Source organism: Carassius carassius, chromosome 43 (genome assembly GCF_963082965.1).
Source record: "Carassius carassius chromosome 43, fCarCar2.1, whole genome shotgun sequence".
NCBI lineage: Eukaryota > Metazoa > Chordata > Actinopteri > Cypriniformes > Cyprinidae > Carassius > Carassius carassius.
In genome coordinates this window covers 8,343,072-8,370,360 of record NC_081797.1, presented here as the reverse complement: position 1 = coordinate 8,370,360, position 27,289 = coordinate 8,343,072, and the positions used below count along the sequence as shown (strand labels likewise).

The 27,289-nt window shown below is 38.6% G+C and overlaps 2 protein-coding genes across 4 annotated transcripts in view; both read left to right on the top strand.

The window, feature by feature from the left end:
* Positions 1-27,289, top strand: part of LOC132125116 (C-C motif chemokine 2-like) — a 53,808-nt gene that overhangs the window by 12,495 nt on the left and 14,024 nt on the right. For 2 of the 3 annotated variants that reach the window (XM_059536348.1, XM_059536347.1), the window contains exon 2: positions 6,140-6,224. In XM_059536348.1, the coding sequence (XP_059392331.1) occupies positions 6,161-6,224 (64 nt within the window). In that variant the 5' untranslated portion in view covers positions 6,140-6,160. The remainder of the gene's footprint in view (positions 1-6,139; positions 6,225-27,289) is intronic. The other variant, XM_059536352.1, reaches the window with a different exon arrangement.
* LOC132125119 (monocyte chemotactic protein 1B-like) lies at positions 6,233-6,834 on the top strand. Its single transcript, XM_059536355.1, has 2 exons — positions 6,233-6,469; positions 6,593-6,834. The coding sequence occupies exons 1-2, from the start codon at positions 6,309-6,311 to the stop codon at positions 6,687-6,689; spliced, it is 258 nt and encodes an 85-aa protein (XP_059392338.1). The 5' UTR covers positions 6,233-6,308; the 3' UTR covers positions 6,690-6,834.

The window sequence follows — 27,289 nt, the reverse complement described above, 5'->3', positions numbered from 1 at the left end:
GCCAAGAAATCTCTGTACCTGCTTCAGGGTTTTGGGCTGGGGCCAGTTTGTGATGGCAGATACATTCTTTAGTTCCATGTGGATGCCTTCTTGAGAGACAACATAGCCTAGGAATGAGACTCGAGACACATGAAACTCACACTTTTCAAGCTTTACAAAAAGATGATTCGCAAGTAGCTTCTTCAGAACCTGTTGGACATGGTGAATATGTTCCTGTAGAGAGTTTGAGAAGATTAATATGTCATCTAGATAGACAAACAAAAAAACGATTCAACATCTCCCTCAGGACATCATTAATGAAGGCTTGAAACACAGCTTGGGCATTAGCTAATCCAAGGGGCATGACTTGGTATTCCCAGTGGCCAGTTGGAGTACGGAAGGCTGTTTTCCATTCATCACCCTTCCGAATACGTACCAAGTTGTACGCACTCCGCAGATCTAATTTAGAAAAAATCTTAGCTTTCTGAAGCAGTTCAAAAGCAGATGACATGAGTGGGAGAGGGTAACGATTCTTGATAGTTATTTTATTGAGCCCACGGAAGTCTATGCAAGGTCTAAGGCTACCATCTTTCTTGGGGACAAAAAAGAAACCAGCACTAGCTGGTGATGTTGATGGGCGAATGAAACCAGTCCTTAAAGCATCCTGAATATATTCATTCATGGCTTTAGTTTCTGGGGCAGAGATGGAATAAAGATGACCTCTAGGAGGGAGTGTGCCAGGCAGGAGGTCAATAGCACAATCATATGGTCTGTGAGGTGGTAGTTTGGTAGCGCATTGTTTGCTAAACACTTCTTTCAACTCATAGTATTCAAGGGGCATAAGTGTCAGATCTGGTAGATTATTCAATGAACAAACACTCACCTCTTCAATAGCTGCCAGAATTTCTTTATTCCCAACCACATAGGAAGCAGGAGAGGTGCAGGAGTCCCTACATGCTGAACCCAAGTCAAGAAGAGTTCCCGAGGTCCAGGAAAATTGAGGGTTGTGAAGCCGCAACCAGGGGTAACCAAGGATAAGGGGTTCTCTGGAAGACTCAATAAGATAAAAGGAGATTGTTTCATGATGGTTAGCTTCAATGGTTAAACACAGAGGAACGGTTCTAAACCTAATCATTCCAGACCCAATAGGCCTGCCATCCAGGGCTTCAACTTTCCAGGATGCAGGACATGTCTCATAGGGGATACACATCTTCTTTGCCAGTTCAATGTCCAAAAAATTGTCAGCCGCACCTGAATCCACAAATGCCTTCAATGATATTATCTTCTCTTTTGCATCCCCCCCAAGTAAGGGTAGCTGACAACAGTAAACGGGAGTGAGGAGTGTTAAACTGGGCAGCTCCACTCGCTAAGGTCCCCACACACCCTAGCGAGCCTTGGCTTTTAACGCTAATTCAGGGCAGGAAGAGCGCATGTGGCCAGTACCTCCACAGTAGAAACAACGACCCTCTCTCATGCGTCTCTCTCTCTTTAGGTGACAGGCGAGTCCTGCCCAGCAGCATTGGTTCTTCCTCTGTCTGTTGGTTGAGATGAACAATTTCTGGAACATTTGTAGGTGACAACATGGGCATGACTTGGGGAGAGCAATGTTCTCTTCTCCTCTCACGAATACGGTTATCAATGCGGATGGCCAAGGTTATGAGTTCCTCCAGACTTGAACCCCAGTCTCTACTGGCTAATTCATCCTTAACATCTTCAGAAAGGCCACGGTAGAAGGTTGAGAGAAGAGCCTCTGAATCCCATTTACTCTCAGAAGCCAGAGTACGGAAATCAATGGCATAATCAGCCACAGATTGATGCCCCTGGCGTAGGTCAAGCAACCTTCTTGCAGCCTCACGGCCACTGACTGGATGGTCAAACACCTGTTGGAGAGTCTCGGTGAACACCTTTAGATCTGAGCAAATGGGGGACTGTTGTCTCCAAAGAGCTGAGACCCAATCCAGGGCACGATCACACAACAGGGATATTATATATGCAAAGAGTCAAGAAACCCTTACAGGTACCGGGCTTCCCGTCATAGCGCTGAGGGGCTGGGATCTTGGGTTCCTGGGAAATAGGTGCAGCTATTGGTGGCGGATCTGGGGCCGGTGCTGCCACAGGTTCTCTAGGCAAGTGGGCTTGTAGTTGTTGCAGAGATTCCCCAATCTGGTTAACAGCATCTGTCAGCCTCTGTAGCTGTGATGCATGTGTTCCAAGCAATACTCCCTGTTTACTAAGGGCCCCATGAATCTGTTCAGCCTCTGCTGGGTCCATCATTTTGCTGGCTCAGTCTTGCTGTCACAACCGGGGCTAGAACCCAGAATGTGTTGTTGGTAGCCCAATGCTCTAGCCCCTACACCACAGAGCAGTATAGACCCAAGTTGCAGAGAACCACACAAGGCAGGATTGAAGAAAAACAAACAGTCTTTACTTAGTGTCCTTCTTGAATAAACATAAATTAAAGCTTCCAACTAAGCAGGTCAAAATTCTGAGTAAAAAGTCTCTCGAAGAAATCAAAACATAGAGCCAAAGGACCTGTCTGAACAAAAGAACTTCAAGACTGAGCAAAGATACAAATAAATGCAGGTCTTATATATGCCCACACATACACACTAACAAGCCAGGGACAGGTGATATCATTGAGCTAATAATTAACAGGTAATCAGGAAGAAGTTGTGGAAGGTCTTGTGCTCTCGGTTTCCCTCTGCTGGACAGACCCTGGTATGACATCAGTATAAAATAAGAATTAAATGTATAGCCAGTTATTGTGAACTATACTACCTGAAGGAGAAGAGATTTCTGATGGAACTGGACACAGCGATCTTAAAAACATGAGCACTTGTGTTGTTCCAGGACGGTCATGTGGTTTGATATCACTTGCACTGCATTTAAAAAAAAAAAAAGTAAAAAAAAAAAGAGCACTAAACATTGAGTGCATTTTACAAGAAAACACCATTTCAGAATTTTACTTCAAAATGTCATATTGTTTCCTTCTTTGTAATTATTTGTATTAAAACTTTACTCTGAGTTGCTATTTGTAACAGCTGCGATGTGCTATTATTTCTCAGAAGAATTGTAGAAAACAAGCTTGTTAAGAAAATAGTTTTGAATTCAATGTTCTTCAATCTTTAAGTGGACTGAACTTGTAAAACAGTTACCAACATTCAAGTTTTCATACTAACTTATTTACCTCTACTAAGAGATAATGAGTTTTATCAAATGAAAATTGAGCTAATTTTCTGCATAATACACACACATGGGCAAAGCGAGACTGTGATGCCAATAAGAAAATTAACATAACTATCAATGTAAATATATCAATAAGACATTTATAATGTAAAAAGAGCAGGTTGACATACACTTAGCACATATTCTTTAATGAGTGTCTGTCTTCATTGAGGGAGATACTTGAGCCTCTCGGGATGTAATTGCAGTTGATTTTAATTTTCATTCTCAAAACATGCAGAACAATAAGATCCTCAAAACACAACATTAGTCATTGATTTACTCAGACAAAAAGCTAAAGCGGAGTTATAAATCTAGCTCAACTAATGCTGCAACTATACAATAAACCCTTTCAATTGGTACATTAGTATATTACAGTGATTTTTAAAGAAACATTTAAATGGCGTGTAAAGCCGTTTTTATATTATTATTTTTTTAAATAATTTTCTAATGATATTATTTTTCTTTTCCAGTTTGCTGAAATACAAACATTTAAACAGTGGATGTCATTATTATTTGTTATTTAAAATTAATTTATTCAAAATCACATTACATTACATATTAAAGATCAGGTTAAGCAAAAAATATAATGAATGTCTTCTAAGTGCATATATTTAGCAAAATTACCCTTTTTATTTTTTCTAGTTAAGTAACAAGTTTAGAGTTTATACTCGATGGATTTCTGTGACATTGTTTACAAGCCTAAAACAAGAATATTTTTGATACAGATACATTTGATACATTTTAAATTAAACTAATTGGGGTGAAAAGGGACATTGAAATAAATGAATATGTTAAGTGCTATTAAGTACTACTTTATTCATGTTTTTGTAACTGTGTAGTCTGTGCTGTTTCTGGTGTTTTTCTGCTCTGAGCAGATGACCTCAAGTGATGAGGGCTCTTTTTGTTAAATAATGCTGGGAAAAGATTCGTGATCGGGGTGGCTCCGACGTTCTCCCGATAAGGTTTGGACACTCATAACACACATCACACCAAGAGAAAATCTGATAAGATCATCTGTAGAACCATCAAGATAATCGGGACATGGATTGATTGACAGGATTGTTGAAAGGGGGAAATCAGCCCAAAATCAGCCCGATTATCTTTTGGTGTGTACCCAGCTAAGACTTATTTTCAGATTATTTAAGTAAGTCTTAGTTTTACTTGTTGCAATTTAGTGTTGCACTTGGTGATTTGAGAATATAGATAGATACCAATATTCTCACAAATGTTTGTCTTCTGTTTTGTGCATGAACAAACAGATATTTCAGCTTTATAGTACTACAATCAAACTGTTGTGGAGAGATCACTAATGTGAAGATTCCTCTGAATTGTTTGGCGTCTTACTACTGGACCAGCATCATCTGTCCCACACGAGCTATTGTGTGAGTGTCATCAAACATTATTTCATCTTCAAATGGAAGACTTGTCCCTAAAAGAATGTGATCTACATCTTTTAATTTTCTGACTTTTCTCTTCAGGTTTAACAAAATTGCAGGGAGAGAGTTCTGTGTAGATTCAGAGATGAGTAAATATGTTGCTGATGTGGACAGCAGAACAACAGTCTAAAAGGACATTTAATCCTTGTACTACAATATTTCATAACATGTACATGTATATGACATTTTTAATTAAGTGATTTATGGGTTTGAGCTCAGTTATTACATAAAATGTAAATAATAAAATAACCTTTATGAAGTAAAATGTTTAATCTTCTACTGCATTCATTTTGGGCCTGCAATACTCACGCTTGGCCTCTTGAGAACTTATGCAAACAACCGGATCTAAGTGCATTTCAATGTTTTAAAGGGATGGGAACCCCTTAAGTAAAAATCTCATTCTCAACATTTTTGTTTTGGTGTCTATAATTGTAAATGAAAAGCTGTCCTTCTCCTGTTATTACATTTGCATATTTTAATTCTGTGAATCCAGATTTCAAGCATGGCGGTCTATCCTGCAGGATGATATACTGTAACTGAGCAAGAGTGGCAAAAAACATGTTTAAAAGCCCAAACTCAGGCAATGAGCACCCATTTGAGACTGCTTCAGTATAAATGGCTGAGTAGACAATATATAATTCCAGTTAAGTTACATCACTTCAACCCGGATATTCCTGAAATATGCAACAAAAATGTAAACAAAAGCAGGGAACTTTATTCCATCTAATTAGCTATTTTTTTTAAAACAACCGTCGTGTATTTTGGTCCAAATGGAAAGTTTTCTAGTCTAGAACTTTTAAGAGTCAAGAAAGACACTTTTGTGGAACTTATTGACACTGAGAGTATAGAGACAAGTATGTTTTATTACTGTATTTTTTTTTTATTCAGTTTGAAAAAAAAAAAAATTCAGTGAATCAGTTTAACTGGTGGCTATCTTTTCTATTAGACCACAAATGTCTCTAGAAACAAGAAGTGGTTGTGGTTTCTTAGAGCAGGGGTTCTCGCTCCTGTTTCTGGTGATCCAACATCTTCACTTATTGCTTTAATCAAACAGATTTTAACCAGTTAATCAAAGTCTGTGTGTTTATACTGAACATGATTAAGAAGTCAAGGTTAAGCACCAGATATTTTGAGACCGCACAATTCAGATTTGATCACAAATCTTCAGATTTAGTTAATTTAATGCTGAGCTTGACATCAGGCCCGCAAAAGAGGAAGTTGTGTGTTGTTTTTCTGAAGCACGTTTTCAGTGAATCTGAAAGGAAAGTACTTGGCACATTTTCAGATGAGCGACAAAGCAGAAAAAGGATGAGAAAAAGAAAGAGCTAAAAACAATTCTCATTCTGCAATGTTAATACTCAGAAATGGATTTACATGAATGTGTTTATGAGGAATATGTCTCTGACTGTGTATATAAGAGGATGCTCAGACGTTATTCTGGACACAACAGCTCTGAGATCTTCAAGCTCTACAGAACTTCTACAGATTCTTTCTGTCAGTGTGAAGAAACATCTTGAAGAATGAGAAGCCTGATGTGTTTGCTGTTCCTGGTGATCTTCTGCTCTGTGCAGATGACTTCAAGCGGTGAGTGCTCTTTTCCATTTGTATTTTTGAATCAAGACAAAATGTATTGCATTTGTTGCAACTGGTGAATTAAAATGTGTCCACATGATCAAACTGAAAACTTTTGTCTTATCTCTACATATTTCAGCTCCCTTTGCACCTGATGTGGCAAATTGTTGTGGAGAGCTCTCTAAGGTGAAGATTCCTGTGGAGCGAGTGACTTCTTACTACAAGACCGACAGCAGCTGTCCCAGACGTGCTATTGTGTGAGTATCATCAACATTGTCTCATTTTCAAACTGTAAAGCCAATCTCTATAAAACACTCCATTAGAATATCAACTACAAAAAACAATTTTGGCCTAAATTATTTCTGTGTCTTTCCTCTCAGGTTTAAGACAATAGCAGGGAAAGAGTTCTGTGTTGATCCAGAGACCCCCTGGGTGAAGACTCATATTGATAAAGTGGACAAAAGAACAACAGTCTAAAAGAAGCAACACTCTTTCTATTTTCTCTAAACTGTGCATTTCATAATGTAAACCTTGCGCTATTTCCAAATTGTATATAAAATATTTTATTGACAAAATAATTTATGTGATTGGGTTCAGTTTTTTAATAAAATATCAAATATGATCATAATGTGGCAACGTTTTTATTCTATATTGCATACAGGTATATTAAATTGTATTTTAAATGTATGTATCATGAAGAAACAAAGCATTTGTTTTATATATCTCAGTCACACTATTATGAATTCTTTTAAAATAACTAAAACCAAATCTTTTTATTTCATCTTTTAGCCGTAAAAGCTGAAATATTGTTTTCATCTGAAAATAGCATTTTAAAGTGAATCTCTGACTGCAAGTAAAGCACACTAAATAAATAAATAAATAAAACAGAAGCCATGTTTTTTCATTACTTGTGCATATTTTAGTTCTGTGAAGAAGTTCACAGAGTTCCCTGCCCCTTTAATCCCCAACACTAAAGTACACCTTCAGTCCAATCTTGGGGCCCCTGGACTGCGAGGGCATTTGTTTCACATCCTCATTGAGGGCAAAGCTACCCTAAAGTTTAATAACTTTTAAACTTAGAGTTTACTACTAACTTTAATAAAACACACCTGAATCAGTTAATCAAGGTCTTTGGGTTTACTTGTAAGCGAGGGCTGGATGTTTAGCATCTGATATTTGGTGACAGCACAATTCAGATTTGATCATTAAAATCTTCACATTAGCGTTGAACTTGACTATACATGCTGATTGTGTAGTGCCTTTTGTATGGACAATACAAAGGTTAGTTTATTTTGGCAAGATCATATAGGATGAAAATAAATGAGTGATTTATGCACCACCTTTATACACAAGAAGAGCTTTGACAGAGTGCAGGCCCGTAGCCAGCTATGAGGTCACCGAGGTCCGGACCTCTGTACATTTTTCCTGTTCGAAAATAAAATGTGTTCTCTGATTGACTTTTGCTGCTAAACTCCTCATATAAATGTCTGAATGTATAATTCATAATGTTTAGCGTTTTTCAGGGACACTGAAATAAATTAAGTACTACTTTATTAATGTTTTTGTAACTGTGTAGTCTGTGCTGTTTCTGGTGTTTTTCTGCTCTGAGCAGATGATCTCAAGTGCTCTTTTTGTTAAATAATGCTGGGTACACACCAAAAGATTTTTTACATCTTCTAAGAGTTCCAAAATGTGATAGACCAAAAACATCACAAAATAATTACATCATCTCGCTTTCTGATTGGATATGGTTTCGTTTCACGTGATAATCTCCAGAGCGTGGGCGCATTTGTCCTCGGGGTTCCCCCCACACATCAGGATTTCTGATCGTAAATATTAAACGTTGAATATTTACGATTCGTGATCAGGGTGGCTCCGACGTTCTTCCGATAAGGTTTGGACTCTCTTAACACACCTCACACCAAGAGAAAATATGATAAGATCATCTGTAGAACCATCAAGATAATCGGGACATAACTAGGATTGTTGAAAGGGGGAAAATCAGTCCAAAATCAGCCCGATTATCTTTTGATGTGTACCCAGCTAAGACTTATTTTCAGATTATTTAAGTCTTAGTTTTACTTGTTGCAATTTAGTGTTCCACTTGGTGATTTGAGAATATAGATAGATACCAATATTCTCAAAAACGTTTTTTTTCTGTTTTGTGCATGAACAAACAGATATTTCAGCTTTATAGTACTACAATCAAACTGTTGTGGAGAGATCACTAATGTGAAGATTCCTCTGAATTGTTTGGCATCTTACTACTGGACCAGCATCATCTGTCCCGCACGAGCTATTGTGTGAGTGTCATCAAACAGACGGAGACAGAGACGCTGAAGAGGGACTTCAGGAGCCTGATCGAGACGGTTCGCAGCACGACGCTCGCAGCAACGATCATCGTGTCAGGACCACTGCCCACGTATCGACGAGGACACGAAAGGTTCAGTAGACTTGTTGCTTTAAATGAATGGTTATTGTCATGTTGTAAAGAACAGAAACTGCTATTTATTAATAATTGGAATCTTTTCTGGGAGTGTCCTAGGCTTTTTCACACTGATGGCCTGCACCCCAGCAGAGTCGGAGCTGCTCTCTGACAACATCTCCAGAACACTTCGCTACATATGACTAGTAAGCCAATTCTCAAATACTGCTTTAAGCATGAGCCCCGTCAGACTGGTCGTGGCGGAGGTGTTGTAACAATATATAGTGTTATTCTTAATGTTACCCAGAAAACAGGATACAGGTTTAAATCATTAGAAATACTTCTGCTAAATGTTACTATTTTAATATTCACGTTGATAATACAAATGATGCATTAGGACTTGCATTTTCTGACCTAATAAACTCTTTTGAAGTCAAGAAAAATTGTCAGCGTTACCGTCTTGGCAGAACTTTTGTTTCAGCCACCAAAGACAGATTTGCAAATAACCTGCCTGATTTATCTCAACTGCTATTTGTACCCAAAAATACACATGAACTAGACGAAACGACTGGCAACATGGGCACTATTTTCTCTAATACATTAGAAGCTGTTGCCCCCATCAAATTGAAAAAGGTTAGAGAAAAACGTACTGTGCCATGGTATAACAGTAATACTCACTCTCTCAAGAAAGTAACTCATAGTCTTGAATGCAAATGGAGAAAAACTAACTTGGAAGTTTTTAGAATTGCATGGAAAAACAGTATGTCCAGCAATAGACAGGCTCTAAAATCTGCTAGGGCAGAGCATATACACAAACTCATAGAAAATAACCAAAACAATCCAAGGTTTTTATTTAGCACAGTGGCTAAAGTAACAAATAACCAGACACCACTTGATTAAAATATTCCATCAACGTTTAATAGTAATGACTTTATGAATTTCTTCCCTGATAAAATAGATAACATTAGAAACACAATAGCGAATGTAGATTCTACAGCGTCTAACACTTCAGTTTCATCCATCGCACCCAAATATAAACTGCAGTGCCAACTATAGGACAGGAAGAGCTAAATAAACTTATCACTGTACCTAAACCAACAACATGTTTATTAGATCCTGTACCCACTAAATTACTGAAAGAGTTGTTACCTGTAGCCGAAAAACCACTTCTCAATATTTTTAATTCGTCGTTATCTTTAGGTCACGTTCCAAAACCATTTAAGCTGGCGGTTATTAAGCCTCTTATTAGGACACCAAAACTAGATCCTAGTGAACTGGCAAATTATAGGCCTATTTCAAATCTTCCATTTATGTCTAAAATTTTAGTTGTGTCTTCTCAATTGAGCTCCTTCCTGCAAAAAAATGATCTGTATGAAGAATTTCAGTCAGGTTTCAGGCCCCACCATAGCACAGAAACTGCACTTGTTAAAATTACAAATGACCTGCTTCTTCCGTCAGATCAAGGCTGCATCTCATTGCTAGTTTTACTTGATCTTAGTGCTGCGTTCGACACCATAGATCATAACATACTCATAGATCGATTACAAAACTATACAGGTATTCAAGGGCAGGCTCTAAGATGGTTTAGATCCTACCTGTCCGATCGCTACCATTTTGTTTATTTAAATGGGAAGTGATCTCATTTATCACCAGTAAAATATGGAGTGCCACAAGGATCCGTCCTATGTACCCTTCTATTTTCAATATACTTGTTGCCCCTTGGTAATATTATTAGAAAATACGGAATTACCTTCCACTGTTATGCTGATGATACTCAGCTATACATTTCAACGAGACCAGATGAAACTTCTAAATTATCTAAGCTAACAGAGTGTGTTAAAATGTAAAAGATTGGATGACCAATAATTTTCTCTTATTAAATTTGGATAAGACAGAGATATTAATTATTGGACCAAAAAACAGTACACAGAATCTTGAAGATTACAAATTGCTACTAGACGGATGTACTGTTACTTCCTCTACAGTCAAAAATCCGGGTGTTATATTAGACAGCAACTTGTCTTTTGAAAATCAGATTTCCCATGTTACAAAAACTGCATTCTTCCATCTTAGAAACATTGCCAAGCTACGAAACATGTTACCTGTTTCTGATGCAGAAAAGCTAGTTCATGCATTCATGACCTCTAGACTTGACTACTGTAATGCACTTCTAGGTGGTTGTCCTGCTTCTTCAATAAACAAGCTACAGGTAGTCCAAAATGCAGCAGCTAGAGTCCTTACCAGGTCAAGAAAATATGATCATATTACCCCAATTTTACAGTCCCTGCACTGGCTACCTATTAAGTTCCACACTGTAAAAAATTAATGTGAAATCTACAGTGATTTACTGTGTTAGTGCACAGTAAATCACTGTATATAAGTTCACAGTACAATACTGTATATTCAGTCTAAGTAGCAGTAAAAACAGAAGTATTGTAAAATTCACAGTACACAGGCATGTCCTGTAGAAAATCACAGTAGCAAGAAATAGCTTATATAAAATCACAGTTAACTGCTAATGTCCTGTGGAAAATCACAATAACTATTTATACTGTAGAAAAAACAGTAGCCTAATATGACAACACATTGGACTAGAAGCAGGGCTGCCAGCCAATTATAGTAAGTCATGCTGATCTTCTTGATATTCTGTTACATATTTGCAGTGAATAAACAAGACTGTGTTCTTTAAAAAAACATCAACATAAATCTTAAGAAGGACCAACAGGACACATATAGCAAAATGTGAAGAAACATATTCATTTAAAGGTTTTCCAATATATATGTTTAGTTTCAGTGCCAACCCAAAATTATTGATGCAAATGTTTCTTATTTTATGTTTGATACAGCCTAATACAATTTATGTAAGCTACCCTGGCATCATTATATTGTGGTATCTTTTATATATTGTTAATTTTGCAGATGGTAATTAAGGAAATGGTCATTAAAAAACATTTGCTCCATAAATATGAGGAACTTAAGGAAAACAAGATTATTGAAACACGAATTGGCACTGACAAATGAGAACAGCCTCCATGTATGTCCAGATTACAGTGCTACCATAATAGCCAATCTCTCGAATTCCAATCTGAAGCCGTGATATTTTCAAATAAGCGCCACGCCATTCGGTGTAACCAATTGTCTAAGCAACCTAATATATGTATTTTATAACTGAAAACTGATTATTTTAGCGAACTGGTTCTTTTGGACAATTCGTTTCAATTAACCTTTTCTCAATTCAGCATTTTGTTTAGACCCATTGCGTCAAGTGCTATACACAATATTTTTAAAACAGCCATTAATTAAACGCGGATGTTTTACATGTCTAAATCTGGATAGCCTACTACTATTTTGGTGAACCGGCTGATTCAGTTCACAAAGAATCGGTTCAAGAATGAGTCATTCCCGAAACGGAACACCACTGATTGTTTCACCTGTTCAGTGAGTGGAACGGCACAGACAGCATCGATATCAGTTTCTTTAAAAAAACAAACAAACAGGCATTGCCTATTCTAACTAAATCCAACCCGGTTGGATCATTTATGTTGCAGTGATCTAAATGTAGTGAAGTCAAGCTGTTAAACTAGATCGCAAAAAGGTCAAAATGTCTTAAATGTGTAAGCTTTGCCAATTCAGCACTTCGGCGATTTAGGCATTCATTTTGCATTTTAAAATTTACAGAAACACTACATTTAAGACAGTAGCTATTAGGGGTGGCACGGTTCAGCACGCACTGGGACCGCGGTTCAACTAAAATCTGACAAAGCATCTGTAATATGGTTTGCTATAAATAACACGTAAAACAAACAGGGTTCAGCTAATAGGGGAGAGCAGGGGCGAAAGTACCATTTTTCAGAAAAACATCATTTTAAAAGATCATGTTGTAGACAGAGATATATTTCTACTGTGGCCAGTAACTCAGAAGTGTGGTCTATCAATACCAGGTGGTATTTTGTAGAAATGCTGACCCTCACTCAGACATGTTTTTTGGTATAATATGACAAACATTTGTAAGAAATGATGCAAGATGCAGAAAGTCACAATATAGCATGCACTGGAACAAAATAAATACTTTTTGTCACTGTAGCGGGAACTCCTGACTTTAAACTCAATTTAATTTTACTAAAAAAAATCTGAAAATGCAAACTTTAGGATGTGTTAAAGCACTAAACAACCTGTAGATTGATCATTACTGTGACACATGAAACAAGAAAAACAACACGACTAATTTAAAAAAAATTACCGCTTCAATAATTTACTTTTTGTGCTCGAAAACAGTTTTACGGACCTAACTTTGGGAAGCGATGAGGAAATCACGTGATATTTCTCAGCTCCGTCAAGGATTGCATGCTGAATATGCTGTCATAACTAGGAATGCAAATGCAGAAAGAGTCTCGGAGAAAATCGCTTTGATACTTTCGTCCCACGTTACTTTCGACCCCGCTCTCCCCTAACCTATATGTTTCTGTTGATGCATGCGCATTCTGGATTCCCAGACATAAAAAACGTGGACAGACCATGAACTCTTGTTCAATGTGAATGCCTTTTATGCTGGAATATGAGCAGTCATTTATTCCGTCATCACCCGGGTGCTGATAGCGCACGCGCACAGATGAGACCTTAACTCATTCAAGCTTTGTCAGTTTAAACATTTAAGAGCCAGAGGACGCGAGCTCTCGCGTGCACTGTGAAGATTTGTGCATTTTCTCATCCAAAGCGCGCAAACCCGCGCCTCAGAACGCGCGCAAATATAAGCTCTCTGAAGTATTGTGTTTAAAGGTGCTCTAAGCGATGCCGGGAGTCGTAACTTCTTGTTGACGTTCAAATTGTTGTCAAACAAAATGGAGGCTAGCTAGACCCAGAGCCATAGAGAGAGAGAGAGTTGCGACAACGGAAGTTCGAAAATGTTTAGTTGTCACATGATTCATGTAGACTTCAAATAGTTCCAGGAAGTGCGTTGGCGGCCATCAGGCGGCAAGGAAGTCGACCGGAAGTTGAAGTCAGCCGCGTGCCGCCATCTTGTAGCAGAACTTCACTTGCGTTAGCATTCCCATTGACTCCCATTCATTTTGGCGTCACTTTGACGGCGAATAACTTTACATCTGAGGCGTTTAAAGACTCAGTTTGTCCATTATTTATTTCTAAAGATACACGACAATGTATAAAGGGCTCCATTACCTTCTATGTAACATTATGGCCCCGTAGAAATTGTTTTTGTAAAAATAGGCTAACGATTGCGTCATAACCACTCGACACTCTTTCGCATTACTGTACAGACAGGAGGAGAAGCTCGCAGGCAATTAACTTAATATGGCGTACTGGCGTTACATTTTAAAATACTATACAAAATAATTAATCAGAATACTTACTCCTGCTCACTCACGCCAAAGAACTCCCCGCTCAAGCTCGCCGTCTCTGCAAGATTAACGATGGCAGTTTGCACGCACAGCTACTAGAAGATTTACATCTGTCAGACAGGTTGCTGACGTCATCAAGCTTAGTTTGAGTCTGTGCGTCAGAAACGGAAGTGCTAAAAAACTTCACTAGTCTCAATTGAGTTCCAATGGGGTCGCTGTGTCCATTTCTTTTACTGTCTATGGCGGCCATTCAAACTGATAGAGTAGAGTGACAAAACTGTGATTTCTGGTAATAAGTAGTCAATAAATGCATTTATTTTATATACTTATACAACACACCGACATATGTATGTAGCATGAGTATGTAGTTCTACCAGAAAGACTCGGGAGATAAAACGTACGAAGCATACATTTATTGACAAGTCAGCAAGCATAATTATGAATTTCGTTGGCGGAAGGCCCCGTCCATGGTTCGTAATCCGAGGGTAGCGGACCTGCATTTCCTGCCTGAAGACGAAGGCAGGGGCGCAGCCGACCCCCAAAAATAGGTGGATTATGAAACCACCAGACGGGCCGGCCTTCCCCCCAAAATAATAGATGAAAGTATACAAACCAGTTGTGAATCCTAAGGTTCCTGGAAGATAAAGAGAGAGAGTTAGCATGATAGCCTCATATTCATACATTATTTATTTATATACATTATTTATATATATATTTTTATATATATATATATATATATATATATATATATATATATATATATATATATATATTTTTATATATATATATATATATATATATATATAAGTTTTATTTCAGACATGTACGGCCTTGATAGACCATACAGAATAGCCACAATAGGCAGACACAGACAGGCCTCGATAGACCATACGAAAAATAGCCATGTTAGGCAGACACGGACAGGCCTCGATAGACCGTACAGAAATAGCCACGATAGGCCAGACACAGACAGCCACGATAGGCAGACACGGACAGGCCTCAATAGACCGTACAGAAATGGCCACGATAGGCCAGACACAGACAGCCATGATAGGCAGACACGGACAGGCCTCAATAGACCGTACAGAAATGGCCACGATAGGCCAGACGCAGACAACCACGATAGGCAGACACGGACAGGCCTCAATAGACCGTACAGAAATGGCCACGATAGGCCAGACGCAGACAGCCACGATAGGCAGACACGGACAGGCCTCGATAGACCGTAAAGAAATGGCCACGATAGGCCAGACGCAGACACGGACAGGCCTCGATAGACCGTACAGAAATGGCCACGATAGGCCAGATGCAGACAGCCACGATAGGCAGACATGGACAGGCCTCAATAGACCGTACAGAAATGGCCACGATAGGCCAGACACAGACAGCCACGATAGGCAGACACAGACAGGCCTCAATAGACCGTACAGAAATGGCCACGATAGGCCAGACGCAGACAGCCACAATAGGCAGACACGGACAGGCCTCGATAGACCGTACAGAAAAACAGCCATGATAGCCAGACGCAGGCAGGCCTCGATAGACCATACAGAAATAGCCACGATAGGCCAGACGCAGACAGCCACGATAGGCAGACATGGACAGGCCTCGATAGACCGTACAGAAATAGCCATGATAGCCAGACACAGACAGCCCTCGATAGACTATACAGAAATAGCCACGATAGGCCAGACGCAGACAGCCACGATAGGCAGACACGGACAGGCCTCGATAGACCGTACAGATATAGCCACGATAGGCCAGACGCAGACAGCCACGATAGGCAGAAAACAGACAGGCCTCAATAGACCGTACAGAAATAGCCACGATAGGCCAGACGCAGACAGCCACAATAGGCAGACACAGACAGGCCTCGATAGACCGTACAGAAATAGCCACAATAGGCCAGACAGAGACAGGCCTCGATAGACCGTACAGAAATAGCCACAATAAGCCAGACAGAGACAGGCCTCGATAGACCGTACAGAAATAGCCACGATAGGCCAGACGCAGACAGCCACGATAGGCAGACGCAGACAGGCTTCGATAGACCGTACAGAAATAGCCACGATAGGCCAGACACAGAAAGGCCTCGATAGACCGTACAGATATAGCCACGATAGGCCAGACACAGACGGGCCACGATAGACCCTACAGATATAGTAACACCACCACCAGTAATTGCATGAATTTACTTGATTTGTTACTGGAGAGCTTGCTGAGCTTCAAGATGGTTTTAGAATCAGGTCTGATGTATGATTCGAACGCTGAGGAAGACCATCTGCCCATGATCTTAATAGCTGACGTAGAGATTCCTCGTTCAGCTGCTGAAGTAGCTGCCCAATTCTGAATGAATGGCTGGTAAAGAGAGAGGGGGATAGACTGAAGCTTTTGAGAACAGTGGTTAAGTGAGTTCTAAAACAGGCCTTGGAAAGGGGTGCTCCATTAGGTAAAATAAGAGCGGTGCGTTTTTTTAGAAGTTCTAGGCCGGATTTTAAGGAATTTTACCATGGCTGAGAAGGGACAGATATTATTGATTTTTGAAATTGTTAAGGTAGCACCAGAACCTTGCACATCGGTTTTTGAGTGCTTAAGGAAGAGTGTGAAGAATTTAGGTCCGAATCGTAGATATGAAAGGAAATGCCACGAGCAGGATCAAATTGATTAGTTTCTGAAGTGAATTCCCCTGGACGCATAACCTGCAGAAGGCAGATAAAAACACTGCCTCGAGAAGAATATTGAGGTACTTAGAAAGAAGGCCATAGCGGACGAAAGTAATTAATTTTTGCAATATAGGCAGGATAATAGCAGACGTTTGTCTTTAATTTTGTTGGAAGATTTAGCTAACCCTTTAAGTATTAATCGAACGGAATATTCAGAAAAAAGGCTTTGAAAATTAGGATTATAAAATTTAGTGTAGAATTGGATGCCGGCGAGGAGTCTGCGAATAGAAGAAATTTTAAGATTGCGATTTTTAAAATTAAAGACGAGAAAGGAGCAAACGGCCGAAATTAGAATAGGAAAAACTGAATTTTGGAAGAAAAACGAAACATTAGAAAAGTGGACCATGCTGACATTGTAGACTTTGAGTGCAGAGGGAGCGACGCCTTTAGAAATGTAATTTCTAGCTGACGTAAGCAGGTTGTTTAGTTTAGTATTATGTCTGCTAACGGAGGGCAGAATGAAGGATCCGGGTTGGCTGAGGGGCACAGCTGTCTTAAAGTCTAAAATCGAAATCGAGAGAGGGCATCAGCAATAACATTGGAGTGACCAGGTATATTTTCAGCTTTGATAATAAAATTGAAAACAACGGCCTCTTGGGGATTGACCACGAGTTCTCAATGGGATTAAGACCTGGGGAGTTTCCAGGCCATTGACCCAAAATTTCAACATTCTGGTCCCCGAGCCACTTAGTTATCACTTTTGCCTTATGGCACGGTGCTCCATCGTGCTGGAAAATGCATTGTTCTTCACCAAACTGTTGTTGGAAGTTGTTGCTGTTGGAGGTGAATTGTTATTATAAAAACTTAAGCAGCAACTTTACCAATTTCCAATATCTATGCAATTCTCAAAACTCTTGGCCGCGACTGTAGATGACCACGATAGGCCATTGTGAAGACCGTGATGGACTTAACATGAGGAGCACGTGAAAAGGACCACCACCATTAGTTTGCGAAGAGTATTAACTGTACCTTGAGTTTTATGTGAAATAGTTAAGAGACTAATCTTGACAGAAATATGGTGGGGACGATCATGTACATAGCAATTGATGCGGATTGTGATAATTGAACCACCGCATTGAGTGAGAGAGGCCATTAGTTTAGGTTAAATGATAGAGGTAGAATTAGGATCCTAACAGTGACTTAAGAGCATATACGAAACATAACATTCCTTAGGCTAGACTCCTGTGCACGCTTGATAGAACTCCATCTAACTGAGAGAATCTGCAGAAGAAATGGATCCCCTCCCAAAAATAGAAAATGAGCCAGATCAGCAGACCATTAAAAAAAAACTCAATGTTAAGCGAAGACCTCGATAGACTATAATATGTGAAGGCCAAGATAAGCCGAATTTCATGAATCGTAATTGGAAAAACTTACCTGATAGACCACATGGTAGGAGTTATACGAGGTGCCACAACGGTGCGTTTAATGTGAAGCCGCAACAGTAGTAAGACTGAAGTCGATGGGTATGAGAGACAGAATGAACCAACACCAGTAGATGCGCAAAATAAACAAGCCTTGATTGTAGCTTGAAGTCCTTATAAAATCGAAATTGACTTAAACTTACTAGCACACATTGCTAATCTTGATGTAAACAATTAATCATTGTTTGTCTTCATAATCTTTGTCGAAAACTGAACATTCCACTCTGTAATGCATAGTTTTTCTGATGACTTCAGTTTGACAGCATGTGCAGACCTCCTTAACACACCCCTCCAGCCGTTAGTTTACTATGAGTGAGACTGAGACCAGGAGTGCAAACAAACATGCCCGCTGATTAATATTCGGTTTAAACTGGAGATATATACTACTCTGAAATAAAGTCAGCAGCAACTCCGTGTCACATGGACTTGAGATGCATACTGAGCATTGAGCCGAATCTTGCCTACGACTCAAATGAAAGGGTCCATATACACATCAGCTTGATAGATCCAGTGTTCATAATAGCGCTAGTCCAAGAGTAAGCCGTGTAAAGATGAGGTGAGAGCAGCGGTTCTCTGCATCTGCAGCCATAGAATCCCATTCCAGAACGAGCATCCAGGAATAGACGAAAATGAAACCATGACTGAATAAACAAAGATAGCATAGGATTAAAACCACAATTTTAGTGTGCTAGACGAAGCATATTTTTTTTTAGAAATGCGAACGATCCTTATCAGTATAAAAGATTGTAGCTTTTATTACAAGCCTTAAAATGTCTCATTATGAAGGAGTTATTCGAAACATTGCATGCACTATGATCAACATCTTAATTATGCAGTGCGAGTCTGCTAGATAAACAAGCACGAAACGCCCAGTGCTTTATCTTGACGTGTGAGTATAAAGCCTTGCAGAGAATAAAATGAATGTCCAAACGCCACAAGTGCATAGAACAAAATGATACTGTTGTAGACCGATGAAGTAATGGAGGCGAGATGCCGAAGGAGACCGGCAGCCTTGATTCTGTCTGCTGGTCCGGAGAGACTTCATTCGTGCAGGTTCACGTGCGTACGGATGAATATTTGTTGATTGAGACCAAAATCCTTTCAGGTGTTGAGACCCAAGCAGCACTGACGCGACATCTCGGAAAGCACCGGCGTTGCCAAGACCGGTGTTTTTTTTTTTTTTTTGCTGCGGGTTGCTATTCCAGTCCGGGGTTTGAGATGACCCCAATAATGTCATACATAGCCCCTAGAATGTGAATTCTTTCGAGAAACCCCTTTTTGAAAGCGATTGGGCTATTTTTAGTAGTAACTAACCCTGGAAGCACATGAAACTCCGCCGAATGTTTCACATCCTCCTCAAGCCAAAACTTGTATATCATCCGACACGAACGACCGCAGATAATCACCGCGACACGGAGCAAAGCCAGCGATCTCGTGTGCATCTTAGAGGAACGTCGAACTCGCTATAGTTTGCAGGATGCAAACTTAACTATAGCGAGTAAATCAATAAACGCGACAGCTTGAGCAAGAAACAATCGTGTAGGAATCTGCGGTTGTTATCACGTCGGCATCTGTGAACTCAAACATGTGTAAGTACGATCTTTTATACCAAAGTATAAAGACGTGATTGGATAATGAGGAAGGTAATTAGTGACGAAGTAATTGAGTCTTCCTGGCAGAACTTATGCTAAAGCTTTCATTTATAGCCAGTGTTGGGGAGTAACTAGTTACATGTAACGGCGTTACGTAATTTAATTACAAAATTATTGTAACTGTAATTAGTTACAGTTACTAAGAAAAAATGAGTAATTAAATTACAGTTACTTATGAAATTTTTTACGATTACAAAGGGGATTACATTTGAATATTTACACACATCCACATACAGATTTAACTGATTTCTTTCCCAAATTGCACTGACTATTCTGAAACATACCGCCCTAATAATTTCCGGGATGCGGAAATACAGTCTGGTTCGTAGAATCCAGTCATAAAAACGGAATGCCTAACGCAGACGGAATATGCCACATTTTGGATGACTAAATCAAAAGTAGGTCAGTACACTTGAATCAAAACATGACATCGACTAGTGTCATTTAATATAAAGCCCCAAAAATGCAATATATGACTTGCACGTTCTGCGTGTCTGTGGAAATCAGGCGCGGACTGGACACCGGGAGAACCGGGACAATTCCCGGTGGCCTGGCAGCCGATTTTGCCCCACTATTTAATATCATTATTGTAAAATTGCCTGCCGAATGTACTAAATTGCGAATCCGCCATTTGATAATTGAATCTCTAATAAGTCATGAATTGTTAGTCATGACTCGCGCGCTCTCCGCGCCTCCGCCAAACGGTTTGGATCAGACTCAGAGTAATCAATGCGAGAGAGAGAGAGAGAGAGAGAGAGAGAGAGAGAGAGATAGAGAGACTGACTAGAGTGGACTGCTGGAGCAGAGAAGCAGAACTCCTGTTCTGGGTTTCATCTGTAAAGATGCTTTTTTGTCTTTGTTTTTTTATTTATTTAATCAAGCAGCAGCACGTTGCTCATCAGTCATCACTCAAAATACTATATAAAGGACATCATTATTATCTGTTGTAATGTTACAGTAGTAATTTAGCTGAAAAAAATTCAGATTTTTTTATAGGTTTAGGGGAAGCTACGACAGACAACAACACAACCCTTACGAAAATTAACATTTTAATATTTAACTATAAATCCAGAGAAAATGGTTACTATTGTTTAACTGTGATAACCAAAAATGTAAAATTATTTTACAAATGTATTTATTTAAAAATAAATACAAATCCATTTGCAAAAAAACAAGGTTATTTTACTTTTATATAGGCTAATAAAAGCATGGTAATTTTTTGTAAGGGAAAACATGACTCGTGTACAGTATTAGGATTTTTCTATAAAGATATTGTAGTATTGTAGAGTATAGTATTGTAAAGTATAGTTTTGTTCAATCTTGAGTATTAAAGTCATGAGAGAGATGGATAACAGGGCAAAATAAAGAGACTGAAGAGAAAAATTGAAGTGAAGGTGCAGTTCGGGAGAGAACTTTTAATTATTTTGCATGTCCCCAAATTAAAGATTTAAACCTTTTTTATGTCAGGTCCATACAAAAATAGTTTTTTTTTAATTAATGGCAAAGACATGGTTTCATTTACTACACATAGGCCTGCCTCAGTATAGGAGTACACGATCACATAAACATAATTTCTAGAACTGCTCTGTGTCACTTCATGTGCATTTTACTTATTTTGAGAAAACTATCATCATATACAGAAACAGCAGTTTAAAAAAAACACCAATGTTTCAGGAGTTTAGTACACAGAATACGTCACATGCTTATTAGATAACTGTATTTAAGTTGATGTATATGCTTTTATTTATTATTCTTTAATTTTTACAAATTTAGAAAGTAATCAAAAAGTACTCAAAAGTAATTAGTTACATTACTTTAATAAAGTAATTGAAAAAGTTACACTACTATTAAATTTTAAACAGGGTAACTTGTAATCTGTAACCTATTACATTTCCAAAGTAACCTTCCCAACACTGTTTATAGCGATGTTGTTTTTAAAATATCAAATCAGGTAATTTTTGAGGATTAGTGTTCAATTACCGTTATTTAAAAAACTTAACTTATTTCAGGCTAACGTTAAGTTGTATAAACATGGGTTGCGGTTGCCTTTTTACGTTACATATTGTTCTTTTTTTCACTGATCTCATGTTAACTAATGTCATATTGATGACTTTCAGATAGTACAGAGACAGGTTGGTGACAGTTGATTTTCAGCTCGCACTGCACTATACTGTTAGCAGCAGTAATTAGCATGTTAAGTAAATGTAAAATGAAGCTTATTGTTTACAATTCTTACAATTACATATAGTAATATAATTATGTACTTATTCATATACACAATATATTCAGGCATACTCGTATACAAACATGTACACTGCCATTCAAAAGTAATGATGTTAAAAATTCAGCTTGGCATCACATGAGTATATTACATTTGTAAAATAGAAAACAGTTATTTTAAATTGTAATTATTACGAGATTACTTTTTCTTTGTATTTTTATTGAAATAAATGCAATTAACTATTTACAGCAATTCATGAATACATTTCTAATAAATTTAATAGCATGCCAAGCATTTTGAATGTGTCCTTTCTTTCATGTTGTCCTTGCAAAGTCTCCACCATGGTTTGCTGTGCTGCATGGGGATGCAGGAAGGTGTGCGAATGTATGGCTTCCCCGCTGACATGGAGAGGAGAAAATAATGGTTGGCTCAAGTCAGCAGCAGCAATCTAAATATAAATAAAAATTACAACAACAACAAAAAATTGTTAGGTAATTATACTTAAATTTATTTAAACCCAGGGAGCTGAGACATTGCAGGGAGTCATCAGTGTTACCTATAACTGTGCATTTAATAGGCCATGTACCATATGTGGGTAGACAAAAAAAAAAGTTGTGTGTGGAAACTAAACTCAAGTCACTCTGCAGGCACATTTTGAGGAAAACCAATTTGGCATGACCAAAAAATTAAAGAGTAGGCTGAGACCAGATGCTATTCCCACAATCTTTGTGGTCAAAAAGAGGAGTGCCCCTGCTCCACGATGCACCCCTAGACCTGTAAACATACAGCAAATCGCTGCTAATTACAGCTATATTATTTCAGGTGATACATATATAATAAGTACAAACTCGTACTAGTTGAAGTAATATTTCTAATTTTGAAGTAATATTTCTAATTTTGAAGTGATGTGATATTTTCAATATTTAAAATTAGCAATTCCATGTATTCTGCCTCTATCAGTTTCAAAGGTTTGAGGAAAAAAGAATGAGGACACTCAAAGAAGGGAAAGTGACAGTGAAGAAATAGAGGACATGGCTAGAGAGGAGAGACAGTGACAGGTGACACTACTCAGTCAGCCAGCAGCAAGTCAGTCAGCAGCCAGTCTGCATTCCGGTGAACCATCAGCCAGTTACCTGGGTCTATTAAAAAAATTAAAGGGACAAGAAAAAATATAAAAAAATGCAAAGGCAGCACTAAGAAAAATAAAGAATGAAAATGCAGCTATCAAAAAAATAAAAGGTCCCCTCAGCACTCCTGACCTGCATCATCACTGATGCTCCATCACAGAACAGTCCAGTGGCACCACTAATGGCGCTTTTCCATTACCAGTACCAGCTCGACTCGACTCGGCTCTACTCGCCACGGCTCGGCTCGCTTTTCGCTCCGTTTTCCATTGCAGATAGTACCTCCACAATAGTACCTGGTTGTCATAGTGACGCTGCAGGAAACTGCCGTGACGTAATCTTCTACGCGACACACACCCGCTACCCACACACACAGGACAATGGAGGAAATCGAGTGCATGTTGTTTTTGATCCTCGGGATGTGGCTGTTTCTCACAGCAAGAAGACAAACTTTGTTTCAGGAGAGGCTGAGGGCAGCAAAACGAAACACTGCTGAAAAAACTATCTGGATACTATTGCTGGCGCGTGTAATGATGACGCAGTGAATAGTGACGATTCTCTCTGACCAATCAGCAGTCTGCTGTGTTTTCACGTCACATTATAGTATCGCCTCAGCTCGCTTGGAACCTCGCCGGAGGTGGTACGAAAAAAAGTACCTGGAAGCCGGTACAGGTACAACTTTTACAGGTACAAATGTTACAGTATGTTACTTTTATACACTAACAAGTTTAAGTATATAATACAGTAGTATTATATAATATAGACGGGTTATATAATATAGACAGGTAATAGTCAATGAATCACAATGACTAAAAACACTCCACCCATGTTTTTGCAAACTCAGTTCACTCTAAATTTATGTCAATAGGGTGCATTTTATTATTAAGGAATTTAATTATTTAATACGTGTAATAAGGAACATACTTTATAACCTAATTTTACCACTTCCACTCACCGCTTTCAAACGTTATATTGAACTAATAGGCTATGTAACGTTAGCTAACTTTCCCCACCCTGCAAAAAAAAATATGTTTCGACTCCTTTTCTCTAATTCCAAACACGATGGATGAAACTGAATTAAGAGAACAGTTTTTACAATTAATAGGGTGTTCGTAACTAACTTTATTCAGCTACAATCCTAGCCTAATCTGTTAGTTATCTGAAAACATCCCTTAAATCTACTCATTTAATGAGTAATAATCTACTAGAAGGTTTTAACTTACAATTTATTGTTATTTAGATGTACTGATAATATACAATCGTATTATTTAGACGTCTTACCTTGTAAAAGTGCATCGCAAACGGTTTGTTCTGCTGCATCTCTACGACGCGGCATCGGTTTGCTGCTACTTCCGGGAACTATTGAGAGCCTCCAAGAGCCAACATTGCTGTAAAAAAAGCGTTCCATTGGAGTCACTGGAGTTGTCACAACTCTCTCTCTATATGGCTCTGGCTAGACCCTCCCTCCTCCTCATCCGTGCACTAACCCCCCAAACCCCACCCCCAAATCTTTCTTGTCTGTTATTGGCTGGAACAATTTGTTATGTTTTGTGGTGCAGGTGAGCCCAGTTTGTTTTTCTTGTTGTTTGTGGAGCCTGTGGTGTCTAGAGAGACCCATGTTGTGCTGTGTCCATAGCTGTGCGTGCAAACTGCCATAGTTAATCTTGCAGAGACGGCGAGCTTAAGCGGGGAGTTCTTTGGCGTGAGTGAGCAGGAGTAAGTATTCTGATTAATTATTTTGTATAATATTTTAAAATGTAACGCCAGGGCTTGTATCTATGGGCTTCTCTCTTGACGTCTCCCCGATTGCCTGCGAGCTTCTCCTACTGTCTGTACGGTAATTTCTCTACTGTGCGACATAGAGTCGAGTGGTTATGATGCAATCGTTAGCCTATTTTTACAAAAACTGTTTCTACGGGGCCATAATGTAACATAGAAGGTAATGGAGCCCTTTATACATTGTTTTGTATCTTTAGAAATAAATAATGGACAAATGGTGTCTTTAAACGCCTCAGATGTAAAGTTATTCGCTGTCAAAGTGACGCCAAAATGACGCCAAAATGAATGGGAGTCAATGGGATGCTAACGCAAGTGAAGTTCTGCTACAAGATGGCGGCACGCGGCCGACTTCAACTTCCGGTCGACTTCCTTCCCGCCTGAGACCAACTAGAGAACTAGAGCAATGAATTCTCTTAAAGTGACCGTCTTTATATTAATCGAACAGAAACAACAAAGAAATCACTCACTGCTCTTGATTTAAAAGCTTTTGTAACTTTAATAAAAAACAATCTTTAAAATATACATTCAAATATGCGGTGCTGTTTTACATTTGATTATTTTATTAAATTTCTGTACTGCTAGACCTCCCTAAAAAAATTTTTTTTTGCATCTTTACTCTGTTGTATTTATTTGTGCTGTTCCTCATAGTTAGATTTTTTTTTAAGTATAGTTTCTCCATAAAAATAGCATATACCGAACTATACCAAAAACCGTGACTCTGAAACAAACTGAACCGTGAAAAAGTTGAACCGTGCCACTCCTAGTAGCTATGTGCTCTTCGAAAGCATATGTACTGGAACTACCGGAGGAGTTGGATGGAGATCATGCAAGTAATGAGTTAGTAGATGAGAATGATTTTATGAACAACCTGGCCTTGTTTTTAACGAAGTTAAATGTCCCTGAAAATAATATTAGGCATCTCCTTGATGATCTTTCAAAAAATGACCTCCTGAAAAGATGCAACGAGGGAGTATTTAGAACTGATTAGACATGAAAATCATTATTCAAGAGTAAACTCAATTATGTTGATCCAACCTCAGTTTATATGGGAATTAGTGCAAATGGAAAAGAGAGGTTTTGCCAGTATGTGTCCATTTAAGGTACAGTGAAGAGATTACTCTCTCAGACCTCAGTTCAAGAGCAATATCTCCTGGCAAAATCAGACACACCAACAACCCCAGATGTGCCGAAGACCTGAGAGATGGTAAAGTCATCAAAAACAATAAATTGTTACAGGAATCACCATCCTCAGTATCCATAATCTTGTATCAAGATTCATTTGAAGTTGCTAATCCTCTAGGATCTGGCAGAAAGAAACATAAGATTTTAGCAATGTACATGACACTAGCAGAGATCGCAGCACACAATAGGTCTTCTGTTGATCCAATGTTAATCCTGAGTCAACCAAGCGTAGTAGCAAGGTCCAGACAAGCAGGAAAAGTGGGAAAAATGTACAGCGTAAGACATCATATATGAACCCACGTGTTGTTGTCTTCATGAGAGACTTCACTGACTTTGACTGGCAAAATAACTAGATAGAGGTGAGATTCTGAAAGCATAATGGTCTTTTAAGAATTCCTTCTAATGGAATTTATCCATTAAGAGTTTATATAACTTCCAGACGGTTTTTAGTTGAACTACTTGCCTCTGAAGAAATAGCCCTTATTTGAATTGAATGGTACAGTATAATAAACTGTAATGTGCAAACTGTAACCTGTATAACCATGCACAACCTTTTCCTCTCTTCTCCACTGACAGTGGGATACTTTTGGTACACATGTTGGAAGGAAGAGACTAATGATACCCCAAACTGGGAAAGAACCTCAGTTGAAGACTTCCCACATTTTTTATAAAAAAAAAACATTTTAGTTTGAACTCTATTCTCATATGTAATTTTGTCTTATGTGTTAGCTTACACCTTTCCTCATTTAGGGGTGTGTGAAGTCAGTTTGTTAAAAATGTTAAAATGCAGTGTGACCACAGTATGAAGTTCAAACGGTATTATGGGGGGTGGGGGATTCGTTTTATAGTTAAAACAGAATTGCTGTAAAAAGAAGTGCTTTGAAGTTTCATTGTTGCTACTATAATTGAACACACAGTAAGAATGATTATTTAACCTACAGTAAGTTACTTGTCACTTGCTGCCAGTTAATTACTGTAGTTCATTTCTACAGTAAGTTACTTGTCAGTTGTTGCCAGTTAATTACTGTAGTTCTTTTCTACAGTAAGTTACTTGTCACTTGCTGCCAGTTAATTACTGTAGTTTTTTTCTACAGTAAGTTACTTGTCACTTGCTGCCAGTTAATTACCGTGAATTTCACAGTCCGTTTCTTACAGTGCATATCAGTTACAAATTATCATTACTTACCTATAAG